The sequence below is a fragment of the Cucurbita pepo genome, chromosome 13, assembly GCF_057944985.1.
Source record: "Cucurbita pepo subsp. pepo isolate OVF chromosome 13, ASM5794498v1, whole genome shotgun sequence".
In the NCBI taxonomy this organism is placed as follows: domain Eukaryota; kingdom Viridiplantae; phylum Streptophyta; class Magnoliopsida; order Cucurbitales; family Cucurbitaceae; genus Cucurbita; species Cucurbita pepo.
Window position 1 is genome coordinate 13,504,624 of NC_141810.1, and position 24,389 is coordinate 13,529,012.

A 24,389-nucleotide genomic window follows, 5' to 3' on the forward strand; every position below is an offset into this window, starting at 1 on the left:
AATACTAGAACGTGTTTTAGGTGGGCCAAATCTAATAGAATGAAAATTGGAAAATTTTACGGTTCAATGAAGTCAACCCTGCGTTCTTGCTATTCTATATTTTCTAGAAAAGGGTGCTCAAACGAAAAGAAAGATCTCCCGCCATGATTCGTTCGACTTTTAATACGAAAAATATCTGACTAAATTCAACTGATACATCAGAGTTCAAACTTCAAAGAGGCATTACAACTTGATTGTTCTTGTTTTTTTTTTTTTTTTTTTTTTTTTTTTTTTTGAAGTCCAAGCTTCATGTAGTGACTAATTACACAAAGAATAAACCACACAGGAAATAACTCAGTTCACAGACAATGTTACACAAATTATCAACATCAAAGACGAGAATGAAAGCAGAGTAGATTTTGGCAGAAACATTCTTTCACCTTCTTCCAGCAACCAACAATTAGAAGCAGCATTTCCACAAAATATTAGAGCATACCTTAATGCCTGAAGTGAACAAATTCCGTTTCTCCAGCGTCTTTTCGACACCTGAATTTGATTGTTAGAATCATGGTTTGTATTCGGAATGGCTGATACGATAAACCTCGTCACTGACGAGTTTCTTTGGAAGGGGCATAGGCTTTGCTTTCAGTAACATTGGCATTGGCAAGAACCTCGGATGCTATGTCCCAGCTTCCGCTTCTGCGACCCCAACTTGAGTGACGAGCATCTGATCGAATTGTGGGAGCTCGATGATCAGAACCCAAACTAGAGTCAGCCTCTGAGACATTAAGCTGAGGACCAGTGCTCCCTCTGCTGCGTATATCCTCGTTAATGTCGTCGATATTATGTCGCTGGGAAATCTTCAGTAGGTCCTCACCAATATCTAGATCATCTTCAACCTTTGACCGTGGATCCCCGCCCAAATCATCTTGTTCGGCTGCTCCCATCCCGCGTAAAGGAGGGGCTGGAGGTGGCAGTACCTCCTCTTGCACAAAGGCTCGGAACTTGTTCTTTGAGGGCTCTACTTTTGAGCAAAATACTTCCAGAAAATTATTCAGACAACCTCGATTGTAGACATTTGACCTGCTGTCAGCTCGGTACCGGAAATTTTCATAGGTGGTCTGGAAAAATGGAGCGATATCAAGCTGGGTATTACAAATCAAACTCACACATATTGTAACAATCCAAACCCACCGCTAAGCAAATACACATACACACAAAGTACAATGCTAGACACCAAGAGTAATGCTAATTCCAGCCACAACTTTCAGAACTTCAAATTGAAGCTCAAACAATTCAGGCCTATATCTTTCATAGTTGAGAGGCAGATACAGATCCATCATTAAATACAAACAAAATTTGAAAATCAAAGACTCGACAAGTTCTTCCAGTGTTCTTCAATAAGCAAGCTTGTAATCTATTTATTAATAGGATAAAGACATACGGTTAGTAAAATCCTAGCCAAATCCCTATTTATCCCACATGAGTATCCCACTAATTGGTCTTTCATGAATTGAGCATATCATATGTGGATGCAAAAACTGGATATTAACAAAGCAGGACTTAACCAACCTGGTTCGTGCCTATAAGGTACAAATGGAAGCCTGTGAGTCCACCGACGAACCACAGAGAGATGAAACAGTAGGCCATTAGAATAACTGATGCAGGGGACTCCTTCATTGCCTTCCAGACAGTGCTGCTATTTTCCTCCATCAGAACTTTAATGTAAAAGGCCGACATTGCAAATATGTAGATGCAAAGAAGAGTTGAAGACGACACAAACATAAAGAAGTAGCGATAATTACGCTGCACAAGTACAAAAGATAATAAAAAATAATTTAGCTAGGACAGTCAAGAACTTAAAAGATAATAAAGTAATGGAGATGGAGTTTAAGAGCATACAAGACCAATGCATTGGCCAACCCACGGGCAATGGTGATCAAATTTTTGAACGCAATTGTTGCAAATAGAACAATGGGAGCAACGAGGAGGACGGTAGAGCATACATGTGTCACAGTATTTCACCCTCACAGCAACACCATTGACTATAACTTCTTTTGTTCGAGGAAATTGTCGGCCTGGTGTTTGTCTTCCCCCATGCTCAAGTGATAAAGAGGACGCATAAGGAATTTCCTCTTCTGGGGGATGTGAGTTTCGTGGAATTATACCCGGGTCCCGAGAGGAAGTAAGAAAAAGCAGCACCAAAACCTATGGAAGCAAACCAAGTGACCACTTTATACCAAATCTTGGGAACCTTTTTTTTTTTTTTTTTTTATCCTTCTCAAGCAAAAGTACATTGGAATTTCATATCGTAGTAAAAAAAATACATGGCCTCAAAAGTCGACCCGATACTTATAATCCTGGCCTGGAAACATTGTCAAATACAGGTGTAGACATGCCACAAGAATGTGCAGGTATGCAGTGAATATACATAATAGCATTAAGTTTGATTATTTGACACAAAAGAACTATATCATTGAAATTTATATTTATCCGTGGTACCATAAATCCAGGATAAAGTATGCCAAGATGTGTTGCAGGATGAGATAAGTTGCAATATGATTCTCGACCTTTCATAAATATTTCAGAACTACTCTTGGAGTATAAACACCGTTAGAATGCTGAACAAAACGTCAATGTATCTAAATATCATTCTTTCAAACTTAAAAACCAAACAAGTGTTCTATTCACTGCTACGTCAATTTTTTGTCCCACATTTTAAAGGAGCTCTACTCCAAGGAAAGTTTTAAAACATTTATAAAAACGTCAAAGGTAATATTGCAACTTTTAAAAAAATAGACGTATATGTGAAACAAGGGGTAAGTTCATAAGATAGCTCTACGAGGCGATTAACAGAATGGAAGCCTATATAATCTCTCATTTTTACTTTGATCTCTGTAGCCTCATCTATTTCCTTACTCCCCTCCCGTTTTCAAATGCATTCCCCACATATTCCAGCTATCTTTTGAATATCCAAGTTAAAATATATACCTAATACATCTCTGGGATAAAATTTTCTCCCTATCCTTCGATCCGTGTCATCTTGTATCCCCACTAGCATATTTTTATCATCGCTTTGAATAGATAAAATCAGATTGTTGCCTTCCTTATCATTACACAAGTGCACAAAGCTAGGCCTATACTGGTTCTTGACCTACACCATACTCATCCTCCAACTTAAACTTGGCGAGCATTATTCTAACACCTTAAGTGCCCTTGAAGGATCTATATAATAATGACAATCATGACCGTGTTCAAAGCCCAAATCAATATGCTGTAGGTCAAATGATCAAATTACAAACTCTAAAGACTTCAAATAATGTTTAAATGAAGACGAAACAGTGCTTCTAAGCATATTAATCCATAACATAAACATGGCACACAATCTGAAGAGACTTCAAATAATGTTTAAATAAATGTCAAAACACTCGAACTCGACCAGACATAAAGGTCAAAGAATACATACGTGGATTGTAAACACAACAGCTACCACCAGAACTGCATATCCAGCATTATATGACTTAAATTCATGCACAAGATTCCTTGCAACAAATGCACAAAATATTATAACGGGAACAGTGATCAGTGATATAGTCACAAGAAGTGATCTAGCATCAGGCCCAAATATTAGCCTTCCTCCAAGGATAAACTTCTGCAAGAGATAGGTCAAAAAAGTTTTCAGAAAATATATTGAAGAAAACATGAGTTTAGACAGAGGAAAAACATTTGAACAAGTAGACTTTTTCACGGTTCATCTTAATCCAAATAAACACAAAAACTCTCTCAACAGTCATCAAAGAGAATGCAACAGAACATGGTTAACTTGGAAAACAACAATAAAGCAATTGACTTAACATTTCATTTTATGAGAAAAGCTTACAAAAGAAATTCAGTTCATCTTAATACATGTGTGTATTAGATTCAATTCAAAATCTAATACACACATGTATTAGAGAGCCCGGGGTCGGAGTGGAGAGAGATCAGTAAACTGAACAAAAAAATCCAATTCCACGTAAAACCACGAGGATGAGTGGATGAAACGAAGGATAATTTTAATGTCCAAATAACTAAAATTCATATGTAGAAGACGTGTACATCTGGCAATATCTTAGTTCAGATTCTAACTTCTCTGCATGGTTCCTTCATTTTCAGGATGATAATTAGAAAACTGAAACATGATGTATGATAGGTACAAACAACATTTTTACATGTTGTTCGTGCAATAGTGCCAATATCAAATCCATTGAATACTGGGGAGTCGAAGGGGTTTTGCCGATGAAAATTTCTATAATTACTGATAATAGCTATCATTTAAAAAATTTGTTCAGAAAAAAGGGAACAGAAATAATCGGTAAAATAATTCCAAATGAGACATGAGATGAGATAGCCTCAAAATAATTTCAAATAGCCTCAAAATATCTATGACATGAGATAGTTTTACTACAGCACTGAAGTCTCAGATTAATCCAAGAAGCCAAAAACATGCATAAGGACAAAGCTAACCACCATTCTATCCAGGGTTCCAGATCATAAACTCTGTTTGAAGCCCAAGATAGAACGACATACAAGAGAAAAATAGCACCAAGGGGATATATACGAGAAAAATAGCACCAAGGGGATATATACGAGAACATGTGTAACAGCCCAAGCCCACCCTTAGCAAATATTGTCCTCTTTGGGCTGTCCCTTCCAGGCTTTCGCTCAAGGTTTTAAAATGCGTCTGTTAGGGAGAGGTTTCCACACCCTTATAAAGAATACTTTGTTTCCCTCTCCAACCAATGTGGGCTCTCACAATCCACCCCCCTTGGGGCCCAACATCCTCATTGGCACACTACCTAGTGTCTGGCTCTGATACCACTTGTAACAGCTCAAACCCACCACTAGCAGATACTATCCTCCTTGGGCTTTCCCTTCCGAGCTTCCCCTCAAGGTTTTAAAACGCGTCTGTTAGGGAGAAGTTTCCACACCTTATAAAAAATGTTTTGTTCCCCTCTCCAACAAATGTGGGATCTCACAACATGTCTACCTTCAATGTGACAGCAAGAGCCTAAAGTAACATTTTTTTCTTGCCAACATGTTCAATATGTTAATTGACCTTACCACAGGTCAATTTTTTTTTTCTTCTCCATTTTGAATGTTCTGATATTTTAACTTGAATCTAATCTAATTTCCATCATTATCAGTGGGTTTAACAAATCTTCCCTTCCCATTTTACTGTACGTGAGGGAGATATATATACCTAGTTTCATGGGGCGGGTTCCATTGTTTGTAAATGACGATTGATGACCTATACCTATTCAACAGGATTAAATATGAAGAACATACAAAACGAACTCCATTAAATGATACTTACAATATGCATTCACAACTTTTTACTCATAGTTTGAAAATCTACCAAAATGCCTACCATGATCTTGTTAATTTCACCCATAATTAACTAAAAGCACCTGTATTCCAAAAAACTATTTCCACAAGACCCCCAACATCAGAAAATCTTTTCACAATAAGATGCATGTGTTGGGACATATCATGAAACTACTCCGGCCCCATTTGATAACCATTTATTTTTTAGTAATCTATCTTTTGAGAATTAAACTTATAAACACTTCTTTCTCCCATGTACATCTTTGTTTTGTTATCTACTTTAATACATTTCCAGTTTCTTAAAAAATAAAAATATTATAGAAACCATATGTTAGAATTCAAATGTCCACTTAAAAGGAATAAATGGAAAACAACATTGATTACCCCCGTATGCTATCCATTACGTTTATGAAAATTGTGCTTGTTTACTCATAATTTCTTTACGGTTCTTTTCATCTTTTCTAAGGAAACATTTGAGTTCATAACCATCTTTTTTTTAGAAAAAAAGTTTCTAAAACTTTTTTTTAGTTTTCAAAATTTGACTTGGATTTCAAAAACATCCCTAAATAAGTAGACAACAAAACAAAGGAACCTACATATTGAAGTAGTGTTTACAAGCTTAATTTTCAAAAACCAAAAATCAAATAGTTAGCATAATCAAACGGAGCCTTAGTAATCTCAATTCTATTCACAATCAATGCATTGGACTCTTGACTGCAAATAAACACCGTTAATATTGATCCTTCCGAGAGACTCACAGCTATTCACAACGTAAACAAAAGCCAGCATACACGTCCAATCTAAAATGGCACAAACCGGAAGCTGGCTCAGAACACAACACATATATACTGAACTCTAAACCAACAATTAGATATCAAAAGCAAGCCGCCTCCCCTATAACGAACTTAGGCCCCATATCTCCCTAAAACCTGCCTGGACAAGAAGCTGCCGTTTCAATGTATCAAAATCTTGACGGGACTGTAAGGAATTGAGAGGGGATAGTTACGATTTAAAGAACCCATTTGCTTGAAAGAACGGAAAACAAGCTCTCTAGTCGACTAAACCATCGAGTTCGGCAATTTCAAGGGCAAGAAAAATAATAAACAAAAACAGGAAGTTTCGAATTTATCCTCGTTGCCTCCACTTACTAACCAAACCCATGGAAATAACGAGCTACAAAAGCATGGAGACCTAATTGGACCTAATTTCAAGCTTCATCAAATCAAATGCAAAGCAATACAAAATCCAATCATAAGCCACAAAAGTTCCCTCGAAATTTCAAAAATCAAAGAATACGCAGATGATAAAAAAAAAAGAAAACAAAAGCGAAATTGAATCGAAAACGAGCAGAGTAATAAGAAGCTCACATTACTCCCTTTCCAGACTTGGTACACGCGCTTCGCCATGATGGCACGGAGTCCTCTCGAAGCTAAGCAGGAAGAGAGTCGAATATTTGGAACTTGTGGACGCTCATTTCATCGGCATTCAGACCGACCGAGGTAAAAAAGCCACAGGGGACGTTTCACCCCGATCAGTCACGGCGATTTATGGAGCAAACTGAAGCTCGGATTCGGGTTTTTGCGGCTAATGACGATTTCTATTTCCAATTCTGAAAGGATTTGGCAAAGAAACGAAGAACAGGATTTACAGTGTCGCCCTCGTTCTCCCCAACTGTGTGAAAAATCTTTCGCGAACGAATTGAAAAACTGAATTAAGCCTTCGGGAAAGGAAAACTCTCCTCGCTCTGCTCGTTCACACTCCAATTTGGTACTTTTTTGCTCCCCTCCTTTTTTTTTTCTTTTTTCAATTTTCAACTTTTTCCAGCGAAATTACACATTTAGCCTTTTATACCATCCTTTGACCTTCTATGCTCTGGTTGGTTTAATTTAATATTTGAATATAATTATTTTCTAAAAATAATTAATTTATTGCCCCTTATGAAATATGTTTTTTTTCAATAATAATAATAATAATAAAATAGAGTTGACATGGGCTGTGCAATTATATTTCCTTTCATGTTTGGACAAATTTTCAACCATCTCTAAAATATATATTATTACCTCGAACATTCTGACTGATAATAGCTTGACAATATGGAATAATATAAATCTTATTGATAAGCATCGATAGTCGTGAACTAAAATCCAACGTTAGCTTCAATACTTGTGGTAATGAATATGAGTCTGTCGTTCATGATTCTCGAAAGAACGGGGTGAAAAAATATTTTAAAATATTATAAGAGATAAACATTAAATATTATTAAATGTAATTGTACCGAGAATCTAATATGATCTATTTTATTGAGGTATTTTATGGCCGTTGTTGTTTGATTGTGTAATTTCATATTTGTATTGGTTTTTTTTATTGATGTCAACCTCGAAATAATGTCGATTTGAATTATTGAGCTAATAAGTATTGAGTAATTTCTACGAATCAATTGAACTCAAATTTTCTATATCTCTCTCTTTTTGTATATTAAATTAAAAAAGACGTTAACTCACACATAATTATTAATCTCGATTAAAATATTTAACAATTGTTTAAGAATAATTCAATGTTCTCCTTTAACAAAACTATATTCTTTTAATTTTATTTTTAATATGTCGATATAATCGATATTTACTATAATTTTTAGTATGTTGCTTATATAATTATACTGACCATATAATTCATATTAAAAAACAAAAACAAATTTTATTTATTTATTTATTTTTAAATTCATTTCAAATTTTAAAGTTTTAAAATTTTATTAACACAAATTTAAACTTCATTTAAATTTATAAATTTTAGTGACTGTAATATAAAAAAATAAAAAAATAAACAACTTAACACCTAGAATGTAATTATGATCTTATGGTAAGATAGCAACATTTTAATATCCAAATTAATGTAATTATGGTGGTAAATAATGATTAGTATAAGTCGTACGGTAAATTATTAAAACCTAGAATAATATGTCACTGATATATGATCATTTCATATATAGAAGACACTGTCACTAATAACTTAATTGGTAATATTATCATGCATGTGAGGTATGTCATTAGTACCTTAATTGACGGTCATATAAGACATGCAAGATATGTCATTGGTACCTTAACTGATGGTCATATAAGACATGTGAGATATGTAATTAGTACCTTGACCGATAGTTATAACATGCATTAGAGATATGTCACTAGTACTTCGATTGACGGTCTTATCAAGCATTTGAGACATGTAACTAGTACTTTGATTGATGGTCACATTAGTCGTGTGAGACATGTCGCTAGTAACTTAGTCGAAGGTTGTCTCAAACATACGAGGCATGCTACTAGTAGCTTGATCCATATGAGACATGTTGCTAATACCATGACCAATTGGCATCTCATCCCGACAAGACACATCCTCTATCAAGGTAAGTCGATTGGCTTGTGATCTGGATGTTGATTTTGTCGTCGATATTGTTTCGGTCTCAATGCGTCAAGGAGCTAACTTGGCTCTGATACCATTTGTCACAATCGCACTTCTATGAGCAACGAACTTTGCGATTGTGCGACACTCACTCTTAACTTGGATTTCGTTGCCTATGACCTGACAACATATGCTCAAGCCTTTAACCTCATTTAAAGTTTTAGAAAATTGGGGCAGAGAGATTTTCAAGAGTGAGTTTAAAAGTAAGAATGACCATTTATTTTTTATATGTTCATGGTAGCTTTTAATCCTTAATCTCAATTTAATTAATTAATTGAGTAATATTTGGATGATAAGATATTTTAATTACTAATAATTCTAGTATTTTAAACTATTTATAGTATATAAAATAACGATACAATAAGCTTTAAATCACTCAAATCATTGACTATAATGAGTAAGTGATAGATGAAAAAATAACGATACAATACGCTTTAAATCACTCAAATCATTGACTATAATGAGTAAGTGATAGCTGAAAAAATAACGATACAATACGCTTCAAATCACTCAAATCATTGACTATAATAAGTAAGTGATAGCTGAAAAAATAACAATACAATACGCTTTAAATCACTCAAATCATTGACTATAATGAGTAAGTGATAGCTGAAACTAGAGTAGAAAAACAACTTAATTAATGATATCTTGAGTGGTTTTTAAAATAAAATAATTATATATAATAATATTATATTTGAAAATATAAAATAAATAAATAATTTTAAATATTATTTGAAAATCAAAGAAATTTAAATGTATGGTTATTGGCATTATTATTATTCTCATCATTATTATTTTAAATTAAGTCTTTTTTTTTAATTTAAATTTATTTTATTCTCATGGCTAATATACAATTATTTTGTAATCAGTAATCCTTTCTCTTTTTAAAATATCTGTCACTACAATCCGTAGGTTAACTAAGGAAAGAAAGATAGAACGATGCATTCTTAAAGGAAAGCGTTTTGCCTTACGTATGATGCAAAATCAAATTGGATGATGCAAGCAGCTGGAGGGGATCCCAGTTCATGTGAAATGTAGGTTTCAGAAAAAAAGAACCGAGGTTATGAGAGTAAGTGGAGTTGGGCGGGCTACTCTCCAGGGCCTCAATCATATCTCGAGGGGTGCGTTAGTCTTTCTTGAGGGACAAGTCAGTGTACTTTCGGAAGCTGACGAGTACCCGATCAGATAGAATTGAAATGTCTAATCAAATTTTGTATTTTGTTTTTGTTTATAGCTACGTATATGAAACTCTTTATATATAAACATGTGAGAAATGGCGGAACATGGATAAATATTCCTTTAAGAATCAGCTTGTGGGTATTTCCTTCTCTAAGATAGAATCTGCACTCAAATTAAAGTTATCAAACAAATAGACGGCAAATCAAAATTGGAACGGGCTCAATTTGTAGAATTGCAATTCGCTCCTGTTTATGTTGTCGATAAACTATTTAGAATCGATTGGTAAAATGTTATGTGACAGGCCTCCATTCATGGCCGGCCTAATATATATATATACTAATTTGTTACATATTTATAATTTATTGTGAATAATTTATAAATTTATTAAATAAATATAATTTCGTTCTAATAATAAAATTTATTTTTATATTTTTGTTAAGTATAAATTATATTAAAAAATAAAATTTGTCGACAAATTTTTTTTCGTCTGAAATAAAACCGGATTAAAATTTATGATCGATTCTAAATTGTAAATTCTACCGAATGTTGAAAGATGTTAGATTGGTTGAATATATATATATATTTATTGGACATAAATTAAATGCATATAAACATAGCGAAAACATAAAACATGATACAACTCCACAACACTTCACATTATACATCCATCACCATATTACCTAAATTCATTTCATGGAAAAGCTACTATCTAATGAAACATATCAACATGCATGCACCAAGCGATCTCTACAAGTATTTGTTCATAAAATTTCGTATAATGACTTATATGTCATTTCGTTTAGCGTTCATACGTGTTCAAAAATACTGATTTTTCTCTCTTAGATCGTAATTCACCTCTAAATGAGGTTACGTTGAATTTAGGATGGAAATCGGACAAACAGAAAACGAACGAGTGAAATTGTAGAACATATTAATTGTCACGACGGCTCTATGCAACATGGATATCTTTTAGGGGTGTCACGACCTTTTTTTGATAGAAGGTGTCATTGTTGAAGCTGAATTATGCATGATTCATTTGTCCCATGTTCTCTCAATTTACTATTCCCGTCTAACGTTAATAAATAGTATTATTTATTTATGAATTCATAGGTTTAAGTTATAATAAAAGAATTGTATAATTATTAAATAAAAAACTACTAAATATTTTTAAATTTATAAAGATATTTTATTAAATTATATTAGATAATAATATGCATTAAAAAAATTGGATGAAAGTAATATATTTAAAAAAAATGGAAAAAAATTTCGACCATAAATTAAATTTTAATTAATTTAACTAATAATTTTCTTGGACTACTTTTAAGACATTTGAATTGAATCGAGGATATTTTAGTAATTTCGTATCTTGTAATAAAAAATATTCTGTTTCGTGTTATTTTACCCTTAATTTTTGTCAGACCGCGTATCATTCACCTGCGCGCCAAGCGCAATCGCGTCCAATCCAGAATCATCAAGGTTGGTCTCTATTTTGTTTGGAATGTTTACGGTTCGGATTTTCAGCAGTATTTTGAGCCTGTAATGATCGAATCTTAGTTGATTATTATTTTGCGATATTATGATTGTGTTTTGAGCTGCTGCACTTACATTGACTGATTATACAGACTATTTTATCACGTTCATCATCGAAAGAAAGGGGAAGTTGTAGTGAGAAATTTCTTGTACATTGTTTTGTTAGTTCCTCCTCGTTTGACAATGAATCTGAAACTTTAGGCTGCTGCAAGAGAAACTTGAAAGTTTAAGCAATTTTTCTTGTTTAGCGTTTGAACAAGTGAAAGGGATAAAATTACTCCGAAATTTGGTTCCTAAATTTTCAGTTTCATTATTGAAGACTTCATATTTGTGATCTAGTCGCAAGTTAAATTGCTAGTTTCATTTGTTTTTTCTTCGTTGTCAATTCGCGTAACACCATCTGCTGTATTTACTTAGTAATTAGGTCTGGTTTATTCTGTCACCTTGATTTTCTTCTATGATTTGTACAGTATTTATTTCTGTTTCATAATCTTGAAGGTTGTCAATGAAGATAGGTTTTGCCCCCTTTCTGATGTGTCGTAGAAGTTCATATTTGTTAGGAATCAGGAAAATGTGAAATGTGCCTATGGATAATGAAGGGGAATTTTAACTGCATTAAAATTTAATGACACTTTTTTTTTTGAAATCTGAAAGTTGAGTTTAATGCCTTGAAAGAGAATGGTATGAAGAGTTCGTCTCATATATCATTATGTATTTGGATTTAGATTGTGTTACGGGGTTAACTCAATGCTTTGTGCAGGTATTCAATGCGGCAGATGAAGAACGTGGTCCTTGCAGAACCTTGATGATTTCAGATTTTTAATCACTTTATGGTTAGTTGACTCCCGATTCTGATTAGATGTTTTTCTTAAGATGTTCTCTCTGAAAAGGGTTCTGGAATAACTCCCTGATATCCACCTTTGGCTGTGTGCAGCATTTTAAAAAGAATTCTCCCATCGATCCATCTAGTCTCAGCCACTGCCTATCTCTCCATCATTCTTCGATCCCCAAACTATTACCAACATCACACAACATTTCTGAAATAAAGTTCCTCCTACTGATTTCTAACATCATGTGAAGAAACGTCTCTCCCTCCCTCCCCATGGTCTCCCCCGTCCCAATATTGCTTTGCTAGAAACATATTTTACTTTCCTTCTGGATGACATCGTACAACTGCCACTTCATTAGTTTTCTTTTCTTTCCATTACCTTGCTCCATACAGCCCCCTCTGTAGTTACCCAATACTTCCTGCTCCCATACTTTTTGCTGTCTCGTCCGATCTTCTTGGTTTCTGATGGAGTTCAAATCTAGGATGCAACTAATTTATCTTTTGCCTGTCAAGACCCCAGTAATTGATTAACTCTAGGTGCTTCACCCACATTACCTGATTTGAATGGAAATTTGCCAAACTGATCTTGTCTCAAGAAGTACTAGACCATCATTAGATGCTATCCATTTTTCTTCATTGTTGATCATAAAATTTAGTTTTTTTAGCTTTGAGACATGAAATCTATCTGATGATGATTGGGTTGGATCTTTTCTCTAATTCGACTGAATAGAAGAGTTTATTTATTTATTTATTAAATTTTTTCCTCTGCTTTCATCTTTAAACGATAAAGTTATTCAAACTAGACTGTCATCCTCTGGCTTTTCTGAAAATCTCAACAATTGACCATCATAATCTAAAGTAAGCCACCTTCTTAGTCCTATTCAACCTTACGTATGACTTTTCTTAGTTGACTCAATCTTAGTAGCTAATGAGATTTCTGATAGGAAGAAAATAATTAATTCAATCTTAGTAGCTATTGAAGCTGTGGAATTTGGAAAACGAACAGTTGGATAAACCTCACAATTATAAGAAATCATGACGTAGTTGACTAGAAGTTTTTGGAGGATGTATTGAAGCAAAGTGAATTTAATCCTCTATGTATAAGATGGATCATGGGGTGCATAAGAGGAACTAATTTCTATATTTTCTGATATAGTAGGCTGGGACAAATTGTAGTTACTCAAAGGCTTAGGCAGGGTAATCAATGTGTTATGTAGACTGATAAATGAAAGAACACGGGTAGATTCAATGGTAGGTTTTTTTTTTTTTTTTCTTCTTTCTATTAGGGAGAAATGGAGTCCATACTCTATAATCTATTGATGGTACATTCCTTTTTGTAGAAACAGGCTAATTGGTGGCGAGAGGGTAAATTATATGACATTTATGGTAGGTTAAGTTGCATAGGTGGTGAATATCTTATGAGGTAGCTTGAAATGCTTTTTGGCACTAATCTTATAAGGGAGGAGTTACTGAACCAGTTGAAGAGACGATATTGGGGAGATTAGCATGATGTAAGAACTCATTGAATTCTAAAAGTTGCATATTAGCCCCGATACAATTGATTATGTAGGCCTTTTTGACATACATCTTATTTGTTTCCTGTACTCCGAGGTTGTGAAAATAAATAAGTAGTTTCGTCAACAGTCTGTTCTTTAGTTTATAGCTTCTCTTGTATAAAGGTGTAAACTTCTGGAAGATGGATTGCTGTTAGACACTCTGGAATGTATATATACCACACTGTCCTTGATCTCAGTAAAATTTGCCTTCTAGATGAACCTTTCATTGATATTTTTTGGTCATCTTTTCCTGTGAATATTTCATGGAAATGAGGCATTAATTGATGTATTGATTTATCTATCTTCTGATTTGGAACTTTACAAGAAAGTTAATAACAGTGTTATTGTGTTTGAAGGATCAACATATTGAAGGACTGCCACATTACAAAGATATCAAACAAAATGAATTCTGTTATCGAAAGTAAGATATTTTAATCATTTTCACCATCTCCTTGTTTTCAGTATGTTATATATTTCAATGAATGTTTTCATGAGTTTTATTGTACATAACAGAATGTGTGTTTTTTTTCTAAGTGGGATAAAGCAGCTTTAACCATCAACCACATTTAATTTGACGATAAGACAACTCCTTTCTCATCCACCTCAAAGAATGAATTTCTTCAGTCTTCTAAAAATTTCTTTGAGTTATTCTTGTGGCTGAATGTCAACTTGTGTAAACCAAAGATTATGGATCTCCTCCAAACGTTAATGCAAAGGGCATCATTTTCTGGAATCCTGTTGTCAAACAAGCTTCAAAGTCAGAAAACATTGATTTTATGGGAATGTGGTAGATTGACCCTCATCCAAGCCTTTCTCTCAAACCTTCCTACTTCTTTTATGTCATCTTTTTATGTCCTTACTCCTTAGTGGCTTCCGATATAGGTAGATTTGAGTAATTTCTAATAGGTTAGGTAAGTCTCTCATCCAGTAGTTGGAACAAGGTAAAGCGTCAATTTTTTCTGGTGTTTGACTTTGGAAACTGGAACCTCTATTTTTTGGGTTCGAAATTGGAGTTTTGGGTGGTTAATGGTGATTACATGAGATGCTGGGAAGACGTTTTTAAAAGGAAATAAGTCTCTATTTCAAGTTTCAAGAATCTCTGCAATTTCCAACTAGCAAAACTTCCTTATTAGTCAAATTTGGTTGGCAGCCTCCCCTTTGGATTTAGCCAATAGAAGCAACTTAATTGACTTGAAGAATTAAGAATGAATATCTCTGAGGGTTTCTGAAAAAAAAAAACCTAGTTGCTATCCACCACTAAATTGGTGTACTACATGTGCCATGCTAGTACCAAAAACCCTTGATGTCTTGGGGGTTCAGGCCTTGGAGTAGACGTCGGTGGTCTGGGGTATAAGAGCACAACTCCAGCTCCTGGTTATCACACACACTCTCGAGCACGCCCAAAGAAAAAAAAAAGAAAAAAGACAAAGCTGAAGACCATTGCTTCATCAACTATCCTTTGGCCTTTCAATTTAGGCCTAGTTCCTTTTGCGGGTTGATTGCCTCACCTTGCAATATCAGAAGCCTTCTCATCTTTGCCTTGGCAGTCTTCCTTTTCACTTTGTAGCTTGAAGCTTGTGGCCAAATATTATAAGTATTTTTGTGATGGTAACCAAGCCCTTTTATGTGTACCTCAACTAATTTCAAGAGGACAATTGTTTGACCCTAGAAACATCTAGTTAAGAAATTCAGGGTTTAAATATACCAGCCACCATGACGCTTGAATTCATACTCTAGAATCACGTTACTTTTTTCACTTGCCCTTGTGGCTATTAGGCCAATCAATGGTAGTTTAGTTTTCACAAGCCTTTAATTTAATTTAGATACAAATTGAAAGTTAGTTCTATTAGATACAAAATTCAAATTTCTATCAAGTAGAATAATTAATTTTTTAAAAACTTAAATTTTCAAAGACCTACTAGACTCAAAATTGAAAGTTTAGGGACCAACTAGATACTTATGAAAGTCTGGAGACCAAATAAACACAAACCTCAAAGTTTTGAGGCTAAATTTGTAATTTAACCTTTAATCTTTATTGTTTATCATTTTCTTTTTCTAATTGAAGTTTAGAAATATTTTTTTGTAACTCCCTCAGCTTGGTTTGAGACTCTCCTCACCCCTTTTGGTTATTTTGTCATTTTAAAGAAATAGTTTCTTGTATTACAAAAAAGGTTCTATTGGAAATTTTATGAATGGTTTTTTCTCCATAGACACAAGAAGCAGAAGGAGGAGGATATTGCCGTCTGTGTCTGCAAATTTGACGCTAACGATAACGATAGTGGTTGTGGGGAAGGGTGCTTGAATGTACTGACCAGCACTGAGTGTACTCCTGGATATTGTCCCTCTGGTGTTCATTGCAGAAATCAGGTAATCACGAGGCTACTTGATAACATGTCTATATAACAGATTTCACATACAGTAGTTATTTATTAATATTATTTTTAATTTATTGTCCAATCATTATACTATGTGGTACACTTTACTCGATGTGTGTGAATGAATGTGTTTTGACTTATCTACTGATTTGCAATTAACATTCTTGTGGCGTTTCTCTTTTCTTTTGATTTCTTTAAAAATTTGTTCTACTATTCGTATGTGAAGTATAAATTCACGAGGCCTTCTGCTATGCTCTATAGTGAACTCTCTGTCAATCTGTCTGTTGTTTACAAGTTATGCAACATAACAGTTACTTAGGCCCGTTTGACAACCAATTTATTTATTTTATTTTTGTTTTTAGAGTATAGGTATGTTTGACAACCTATTTTTTTTAATATAAAATTGAAAGTCGTTTTTTTGAAATATATAAAGAAATGAGAAAACAGAAAAAAAAAAATGGTATTTAAAAACTAGTTTTGGTTTTCAAATCAGGCTGACCGTGTGTGGTGGGGGTATGGGAGATATGCATGGTGAGTTGTGGCTTGTGACTTTGTAAGTGAATGTCTGTCTGTCCGTCTCTATCTTCAGCTTTTGTTTTGTTTTGTTTTGTTTATTTATTTGTTTTTTCTTTTGAGTTCTTTTAATCTTTTAATATGTTAATTTAATTATTTCCATGTATAATATACTATTTCGGGTTCAGAATTACATATTATTTTAAACTAAAAAAATAACAATATGTTATTTTGATTTCTTTTTTTCTCAATAATTTTTTTCTAAATATAGGTAATTTAAATACAACTTGTAAAATTCAATGACTAATTTGTTAAAAGTTAGATTTTAGGGATGAAATCTTTAACTCAATGAAATATAGAAATCAAAAGTAATTTTTTAATTTATTTTAACATTATATCTTCATAGATTATGTTAAAACTCAAGTACTATCTTATTAGTTAGGCAACCTTTAAAAGAAATAATTATGTTTTGAGTGATTTATTTAAATGAAATGTTATTTTTCCAAGATAAAAGTAAGGGTATTGTTTACATTATAAACAAATTTAACTAATACATTGTTTGTATATATTTGACTTTTTTTTTTTTTTTTTTTATAAATTTTATTGTGGGATTTGATGGTCATACTTTAGGACATTGTTTGGTTATTTATCTTTTGCTTGATGTCACTAAAAAACATTTTAAATCTTTCCAATTGTTGTATATTATAAAAAAAAATGGTAAGATATGATTTGGTTTTGTTATTGTACAAACAATATATAAATATAACATAAATAACAAACACTCCTCAGTTGTTATATTTTTATATAACCAAAAACCAAAACACAATTATAAAAAAGTTAATAATTTTTTTAACATTAAAAAGAAAATTGTACTTATCAAACAAATTTGGTTTCTATACATCATGTTATAAATTCATTTGTTTTTTTTTTCAAAAATTAGAGTATGTATATTAAATATATTATAAATTATAAGATATTGTAAAGTAATAATGATGCGAAGTATAACATAAACATGGTTTTAAATTAGTTACCAATAGTTTAGAATCAACCTAATATTTAGTTGTTAACTTGAACTATTTTGTGGTTTATAAATATATTATCCAATACATTTTGAACAATTGTAAATTAGGATCTAGATTCTAACCTGCTTCCAAACGCATATTGAAAACATGAAAAAACTTGAAATACCAATCTGTTTCTTATTGAATATTTTGTTTTTAGAGTAATGTTTTATATAATCTAGTTTTACAATTGGTCTGTTATTGGTAGCACCTGTTTGTATGCGCCTGGAATGAGGATTAGAACAATGGTTTGCAGTCGTTACTTGTTTAGCTAAACTAAACTATCCTTCAATTCCCAATATGTAACAGAGGTTTCAGAAATGTGAGTATGCAAGAACAAAGTTGTTCAACACTGAAGGTCGTGGGTGGGGCCTTTTAGCTGATGAGAATATAAAGGTATTTACTTGACAAGGTAGATAGATGTATTTGTTAAGTATCTCATTTATATTGTTGTATTTGTCATATGTCTCATTGGACGATTACTGTTCTTCAATATGGGATCAAATCTCTTTTATTTGTCCTTTTTATCTGCTGGTGCTTATACTTTGTTGATCCTTACAGCCACCTTGCTAATGTGATCAGATTGATGATTTCATCAGTGTTCTAAGGTGTAATTGATTTGACAAATTTATTTTTAAGATGATGTTGGAATATCTCCATTAGTTTTTGGGTATCCAACCCACTGTTTGTATACTTTTCTTATAATAGTGATCAATTAATTTGGTTCCGAAGTAAGATGCAGTTGATGATTTTGAAGAGTAACAGACTTGAGATGCAGCTTACGCACCAACTTGATTTTAGTATCAACTATGGCATCTTTGAGTCCTGTTATTATATTTACTCACCTAAATCTCATGTAGCATTATAAAAAATCATATTTGTTAAGATTGCTTGCTACAGAGGTATTCTTGTGCCAACAACAAAAGACTTAAATGAGGGGAGTTTATTTTAAATTCATCTTTACTTGACTAACTAAATTGAACTTTCTTCTCTAAAGATTGTTTTCCGTTTCATTTTGTTTCATGGGGACAACGTAGAGTGGACAATTTATCATTGAATATTGTGGGGAAGTTATATCTTGGAAGGAAGCAAAACGGAGATCCCACACTTATGAAAATCAGGGTAACATATCAATTTTATCAAATTTCATCTCTTATGCGCAATATAGCAAATTTAGATAATTTTCTGTACCTTGATGGTAGGACTCAAAGATGCTTACATCATCTCACTCAATGCCTCTGAATCAATTGATGCAACTAGGAAGGGAAGTCTTGCTAGATTTATAAATCATTCGTGGTGAGCTGTTTATCCTGAATATACCATATATTATATATACAATATATATATATATATATACACCAGGGGAAGAGTGAAAGTATGCCAGTAAACATAATTTACCTTTATTACTTTGTTGTTGTCGTTAATTAGTTATTATACCCTTGCAGCTGTCCGAACTGTGAGACAAGGAAGTGGAATGTGTTGGGTGAAATAAGGGTTGGAATATTTGCAAAGCAAGACATTACCATTGGGACTGAATTGTCATATGATTATAATTTCGAATGGTATGGAGGTGCCAAGGTTCGCTGCCTCTGTGGTGCAAGCAGCTGTTCAGGATTCCTTGGAGCCAAGTCTCGTGGGTTCCTGGTAATTCTTTATTTGTGGAGTAGTTTTACTTTTAAAAATAGAGAACACAAGTTGGATGTGATCATGGTTCCTGATGAGAGGGTGTAAATTCATCACAAATTGGATAACTGCAAATTTTTTTTTTTTTTTTTTTGGGTATTTTCTGACGTACATCAATCTGTTTTCCTTGTCAGGAGGATACCTATTTGTGGGAAGATGACGATGATAGGTAAAGTCTTGTTTATGGAAAATATCCAATGTATAAGGTTTGGGTACCAACAGACTGAGGGCCTTGGTGGAGTGAGAAAACTTCTCATTCTAAAGCCAGGATGTAGTTAGATTTAGTACAAAAGAAAATATTTAGAAAATGATTCAATTATACCTGTTGATTAATTGTATGGATGGAAGGATGTCTCTGAAAATGTTATGATTTGGGAAGCAATACCCCAAAATTCTCTGGGCTTCATGTATGCATGGAATTAAAATTTGGGTGTTAACCTAATTATATTACGTTTTAAGAGTCGGGAAACCTGAGATGCTTAATAACTCGTGTAGGTGGCTCATGGCTGAAAGAACTCCTAACCAGATTACAATAACATTTGATTGCTATGCCAAATTATTGATAATGTTTAGTCCCAAATAGTGAACATAATGTGATCATATTATTAGCGCGGTTAATGACAATGCTTTCATGAACAGCAGTGGTATTAAATTTCTTGCACTGTTAGTATCCTTTAGTTTTCTATCACAGCTATTTGAAATTTATTATTCAGATATCTATATGGAGGCCTTTTTGTTTTGTCATGCTCTTCTTGCTTATTTTCTAACAAGACAGCCGTTTATCATCCTGCTTGGTTTTAGGTATTCTGTTGAGAAAATTCCACTGTACGATTCTGCAGAGGATGAGCCATTCGTTAAGCTCCACACTGTATTAAATAACCCATATTCGGAGTTTGAGGGTTATCTGAAAAATGAGAACCCAATGATCTTGGACGATAATTTGGGAGCTGAACAGCAGCTGGTATCCACTGCATTAATTGATACCTCGAAGAATTCAGTTCAATTACAAAATATAGTTGTGGGAGAAATTAAAAATGAAGCAAAAGAGGAGCCAGAAGACCATCCACAGAATACGCAGCAGACCTTTTCCCAGCAGAATGCAATGATATCTCGAATCCGAAGTAACACCGCATGCCGTAATTATCGCATTGGACCTGGACCTGCGGCCAAAAAACGAGCAAGAAACTTAACGAATGGAAGGACGAAAAATTTTACCCTGAAGCAAGTAGATGCAAAATATGTTGCTCGATTGTTAGAGTTGAAGGAAGCACAAGAAGAAGTCTTACAGTACGAGGTAATAAATGCGTTTTACTATACTCTTTGTTGTCCAGCTGTGGATTGCTGATAAAATATCCTTTCATTTGGTGTCTTAACGAGAAAACACTTTGGTAGGCTTCAAAACCATTGCTCCGCTGATATGTTAATTTTTTCATGAAGGAAACGAAGAATAAAGCTACCTCCGAACTTGATTTGTTGTACAATGAAATACGACCCGCCATAGAAGAATATGAGAGGGACAGCCAAGACAGTGTAGCTACCAGTGTTGCGGAAAAGTGGATAGAAGCAAGCTGTTTGAAACTGAAGGCGGAATTTGATCTGTATTCTTCTATAGTCAGAAATGTTGCTTGCACTCCTTTAAGGTCAGGTGTCTCTACTGAACCTCAACCTCTTGAAGTGGATGGCGACAACGACCTGAAATTATTAACTAATTAGTTTGCTTGTCTCTAATAATATGGAGCTTAATTAATTACTTTGGTAAACCATTTCTGTCGTTCATTGGTTGATGGTCGGGGCACGCTAGTTCTTATGGGAGCCAGCCTGCAGGGTCTGTGGAGCAAAGTGTACTCAGCTTTGAGGTAATCGAAGCCTTCAATTATGATCGTATTTTTCATGCTATTCTTTCAAGGATTATTGTCTCCTATCTGCTACCTATTGCTGCACTTGTTTTAAATCAGAATCATTTGATCTGATAATTGTAAAAGTGGATTAGGAAAAAAGAAATGGGTTTAGATAGAAATGATAGCGAGAAGCGTTTGATAGAATTAAAAGGCATATACTTGCATTGAAGTTAGAAACATCAACTCTGTGGGTTCATCTGCTGTGTTTCATGTTAATTTGAGTTGCCCTTAATCATTTAAACTTTGAGTTAATTTAGTTTATTCTTTATTAAATTTAAAGGCTTTGTTCGTAGTTTAATGTTTTGGTGTTTTTTTCTTCAATTTAGTCATTATTGATTAAAAAGTTTTAAATTAGTCTCTTGTATTTTTACTGTTTTCAATTTAGTCCCGTATATATATAGTTCTCATTTTAGTCCCTTGCTATTGATAAATGTTAGAATTGATTGACGATAAACTTAGAACTTGCATGACATAATACTTAGTATTCTTCCCAAGTATTGTACATTTAACATTATTGGCTACTTGAGAATAACACAGTTGGTCAAGGTGTTGTACCATTGATTAAAAAGAATTAGAGGTACAAATCCTTATTCCTACATGAACTAAAAAAAGTCTTTATCCATTGTAACATAGGGACGAAATAAAAAAAATATCCAAAATTTAAAGACTAAAAATATGTATTGAGCCTCAATTTATTATAAAAGCTAATAAAGATTTTAGTTCCTAGAATTCTCCCCTTGAAAATCAAAATCATATTAATCATATTGATTGGTCTGATGGTCAATAATGGTCAACAAGGACTGTAAAAGTAGTAAAAGACTGTAAAAGTAGTAAAAGACCTCAATTGAATAAATTCAAGCCATGATGACAGTCTACCTAGAATTTTGAATCCTATATGTTTTCTTGACAACCAAATATAATAAGAACAGACAATTATTTTGTCAAAATAGTTGAGTTGTGCATAAACTAGCATAGAGACTGTAGTTATTTAAAAATAAACCTTCTCTTCGGGTGAAATCACTATTCATTCTAATAAGAATTAAGTTCAAAAAATGGTTAAAGTAACCAATACATCACTTCATAATCTTGCCACCAGAAGACTTCTAACTCAACCACTGGCCATGATTAGCCTCCCCACGAAGTCTCATCTTGCTATAGGGAAGTCTTTATCTATTGATGAATCTCCATAAAGACTTCAATTCAACTTCGAAGTCAAACAGCTAAAACTAGCACCCACTCAAAATTGTCTAGCTATGATTGCCCAAAACAGGAATTTGGAGGTTTGAGATTTAAGTTAATAAACTAAAACTAAATACAATGAAAAAAAAAAAGAAAAAAGAACAAAACAAAACAAAAGTTGTCTTGACAATTTGTTCTGGGATTTCATTTTTTCAATGTCGATTCTCCTGGAGTGGGATTATTTTAATTGAGTCTTTTGTGTGTAATTTGTTTGGAACATTGGTGTATGATTTCTGCACTCTATGACCTCCTTTCATAGGCTGCACACGGTCTTTTATTCATTCATTCGTGTGCTTCTGTTATATAGTTTTTTACGGCGTGAGATTTATGTGTATTTGGTCCTTCAACTTTCAAAATTACAAATTTAGTTCATGAGTCTTCAAATTTTTTAAAATTCACTTATGTTCTACCCGGCACAAAATTGAAAGTTCATGGACTTTTAAGATATATTTTGGGTTAGGTATATTCTGTACTCTTTTAGTAGTATAAGTTTACCATTATTTTGAGAATTTGTGATATTTCTGTACCCCGGAGTGGTATGGAATACTCTGGAAAATCACAGAGCTTTCTACCCATTTATTGAAATGTGAACTATAAAATTATTTGATGCAAGAAATGAGACCCGTAAAGCAGGCAATGTTGCTGTTTCTACACGGTGGAAGTATGTGGAGTCTAGCTGACTAAATTTACTTCTAGTCTTTGTTTCTCTGTATTCACGGATTTGATTTGAAAAAGGAAATGCCGTGTGGGTCCTTCCGTTCATGATTTTATCTTTTGATGCAAATATCCTTCTGCCTTAAGCTTTTTCCACTAAAGAAAACCTTCATGGATAATTCTCCAAATTTATTATTATGCTTTTGATGCTAATTCATCACAGGTATTGGCTCTGGACTACAGGGAAATGCTTCTGTTCAACACGTCCATTTCAGGTACTTAAAGTTGGAAAGATATTCACTCCTTCAAGAGTTTTTCTTATAATTATTTGATGCTATGCCACTGAACCCTATATCACTCTTAAATGATATTAACCTTCTATCGTTCTTAAATGATATTAACGTGATTGATAATAAATAGTATTGGAATTTTTGACGCATTATGTCTAAGTTTCAATGCTTTTCTATTTTCTTTTTGAAAATTACATAACGTGTAGGGTCGGGGTGGGGCTTGAACGTAGGAGCAGTAACTATTAACATCAAATAGTAATTATTTGTTCGAAATGTTATTGTTTATGAGTTTTAACAAATATGTTTACTTCAGAGGGAAAAAAACTATTGTTAAAGTCTGATATTTGACTGTGTCATATGAAGAAGAACAGCATATTTCAGAATATTCATAGCATCTTAATTTTAATATTTGTTATTAATACTATTAGTCCACAGACATTCCTTTATAAAATCACATTACAAAATTTTCCTTTACTATATTTCTTTATATAGTAAAACTAAAGCCATGTCCTTACCTAATATGGATCTTATTGTTCTTTTTTCTTTCTTTTAAGTTCACATTATGTCTCTCTTGTAAGAAGGTTAGCTTTTTAGTTTATTTATTCTTTAAAAATATAATATTGATTGCATTTTAGTTATGAACGTATACGTCACGCTCGAATCGAATTTGAATTGTTACTATTTTTTTTTCCATTAAAAGTTCTAGTCAATGTGGCTTTTCCTAAGTTAAGAGTAATGCTTGAGTTAATTGAACCCATTTTTGAACTGTTCAAATGTTCTATTGAA

The 24,389-nt window shown here is 33.2% G+C and overlaps 2 protein-coding genes across 6 annotated transcripts; one reads left to right on the top strand and one right to left on the bottom strand.

Annotated features, from left to right (window-relative positions):
- Positions 1-157: 157 nt before the first annotated feature.
- On the bottom strand, positions 158-7,127 carry LOC111808980 (protein S-acyltransferase 8-like). 2 transcript variants are annotated; one of them, XM_023695254.2, is made up of 5 exons: positions 6,711-7,127; positions 3,446-3,631; positions 1,882-2,187; positions 1,552-1,785; positions 158-1,100 (listed from the first exon to the last, which is right to left on the bottom strand). In XM_023695254.2, the coding sequence occupies exons 1-5, from the start codon at positions 6,747-6,749 to the stop codon at positions 585-587; spliced, it is 1,281 nt and encodes a 426-aa protein (XP_023551022.1). In that variant the 5' UTR covers positions 6,750-7,127; the 3' UTR covers positions 158-584. The 2 variants fall into 2 exon arrangements, with proteins under 2 accessions (XP_023551022.1, XP_086973096.1); XM_087116970.1 differs by lacking the exon at positions 3,446-3,631.
- A 4,239-nt stretch (positions 7,128-11,366) lies between these two features.
- ASHH1 (SET domain group 26) lies at positions 11,367-23,748 on the top strand. Of its 4 annotated transcripts, none has more exons than XR_002817155.2 (12): positions 11,367-11,451; positions 12,266-12,338; positions 14,247-14,311; positions 16,101-16,257; positions 18,149-18,235; positions 18,877-18,961; positions 19,042-19,135; positions 19,285-19,483; positions 19,657-19,691; positions 20,324-20,816; positions 20,960-21,378; positions 23,537-23,748. XR_002817155.2 is itself a non-coding variant. In XM_023695183.2 (11 exons), exons 2-11 carry the CDS (start codon positions 12,336-12,338, stop codon positions 21,233-21,235), a joined length of 1,494 nt encoding a protein of 497 aa, XP_023550951.2. In that variant the 5' UTR covers positions 11,367-11,451; positions 12,266-12,335; the 3' UTR covers positions 21,236-21,503. The 4 variants fall into 4 exon arrangements, 1 of the variants encoding a protein (XP_023550951.2); XR_002817156.2 differs by having other exon boundaries at positions 23,557-23,748; XR_002817158.2 differs by lacking the exon at positions 11,367-11,451 and adding an exon at positions 11,618-11,640.
- Positions 23,749-24,389: the final 641 nt, after the last annotated feature.

Coding starts and splice junctions, on each gene's coding strand:
- LOC111808980 (XM_023695254.2), bottom strand. CDS start 6,749: ATGGCGAAGCGCGTGTACCAAGTCTGGAAAGGGAGTAAT. Junction 1,786..1,881: donor TTGGCCAATGCATTGGTCTT/GTATGCTCTTAA, acceptor GTACTTGTGCAG/CGTAATTATCGCTACTTCTT. Junction 1,101..1,551: donor ACCTTATAGGCACGAACCAG/GTTGGTTAAGTC, acceptor CCATTTTTCCAG/ACCACCTATGAAAATTTCCG.
- ASHH1 (XM_023695183.2), top strand. Junction 16,258..18,148: donor GTGTTCATTGCAGAAATCAG/GTAATCACGAGG, acceptor AATATGTAACAG/AGGTTTCAGAAATGTGAGTA. Junction 18,962..19,041: donor CCACACTTATGAAAATCAGG/GTAACATATCAA, acceptor CCTTGATGGTAG/GACTCAAAGATGCTTACATC.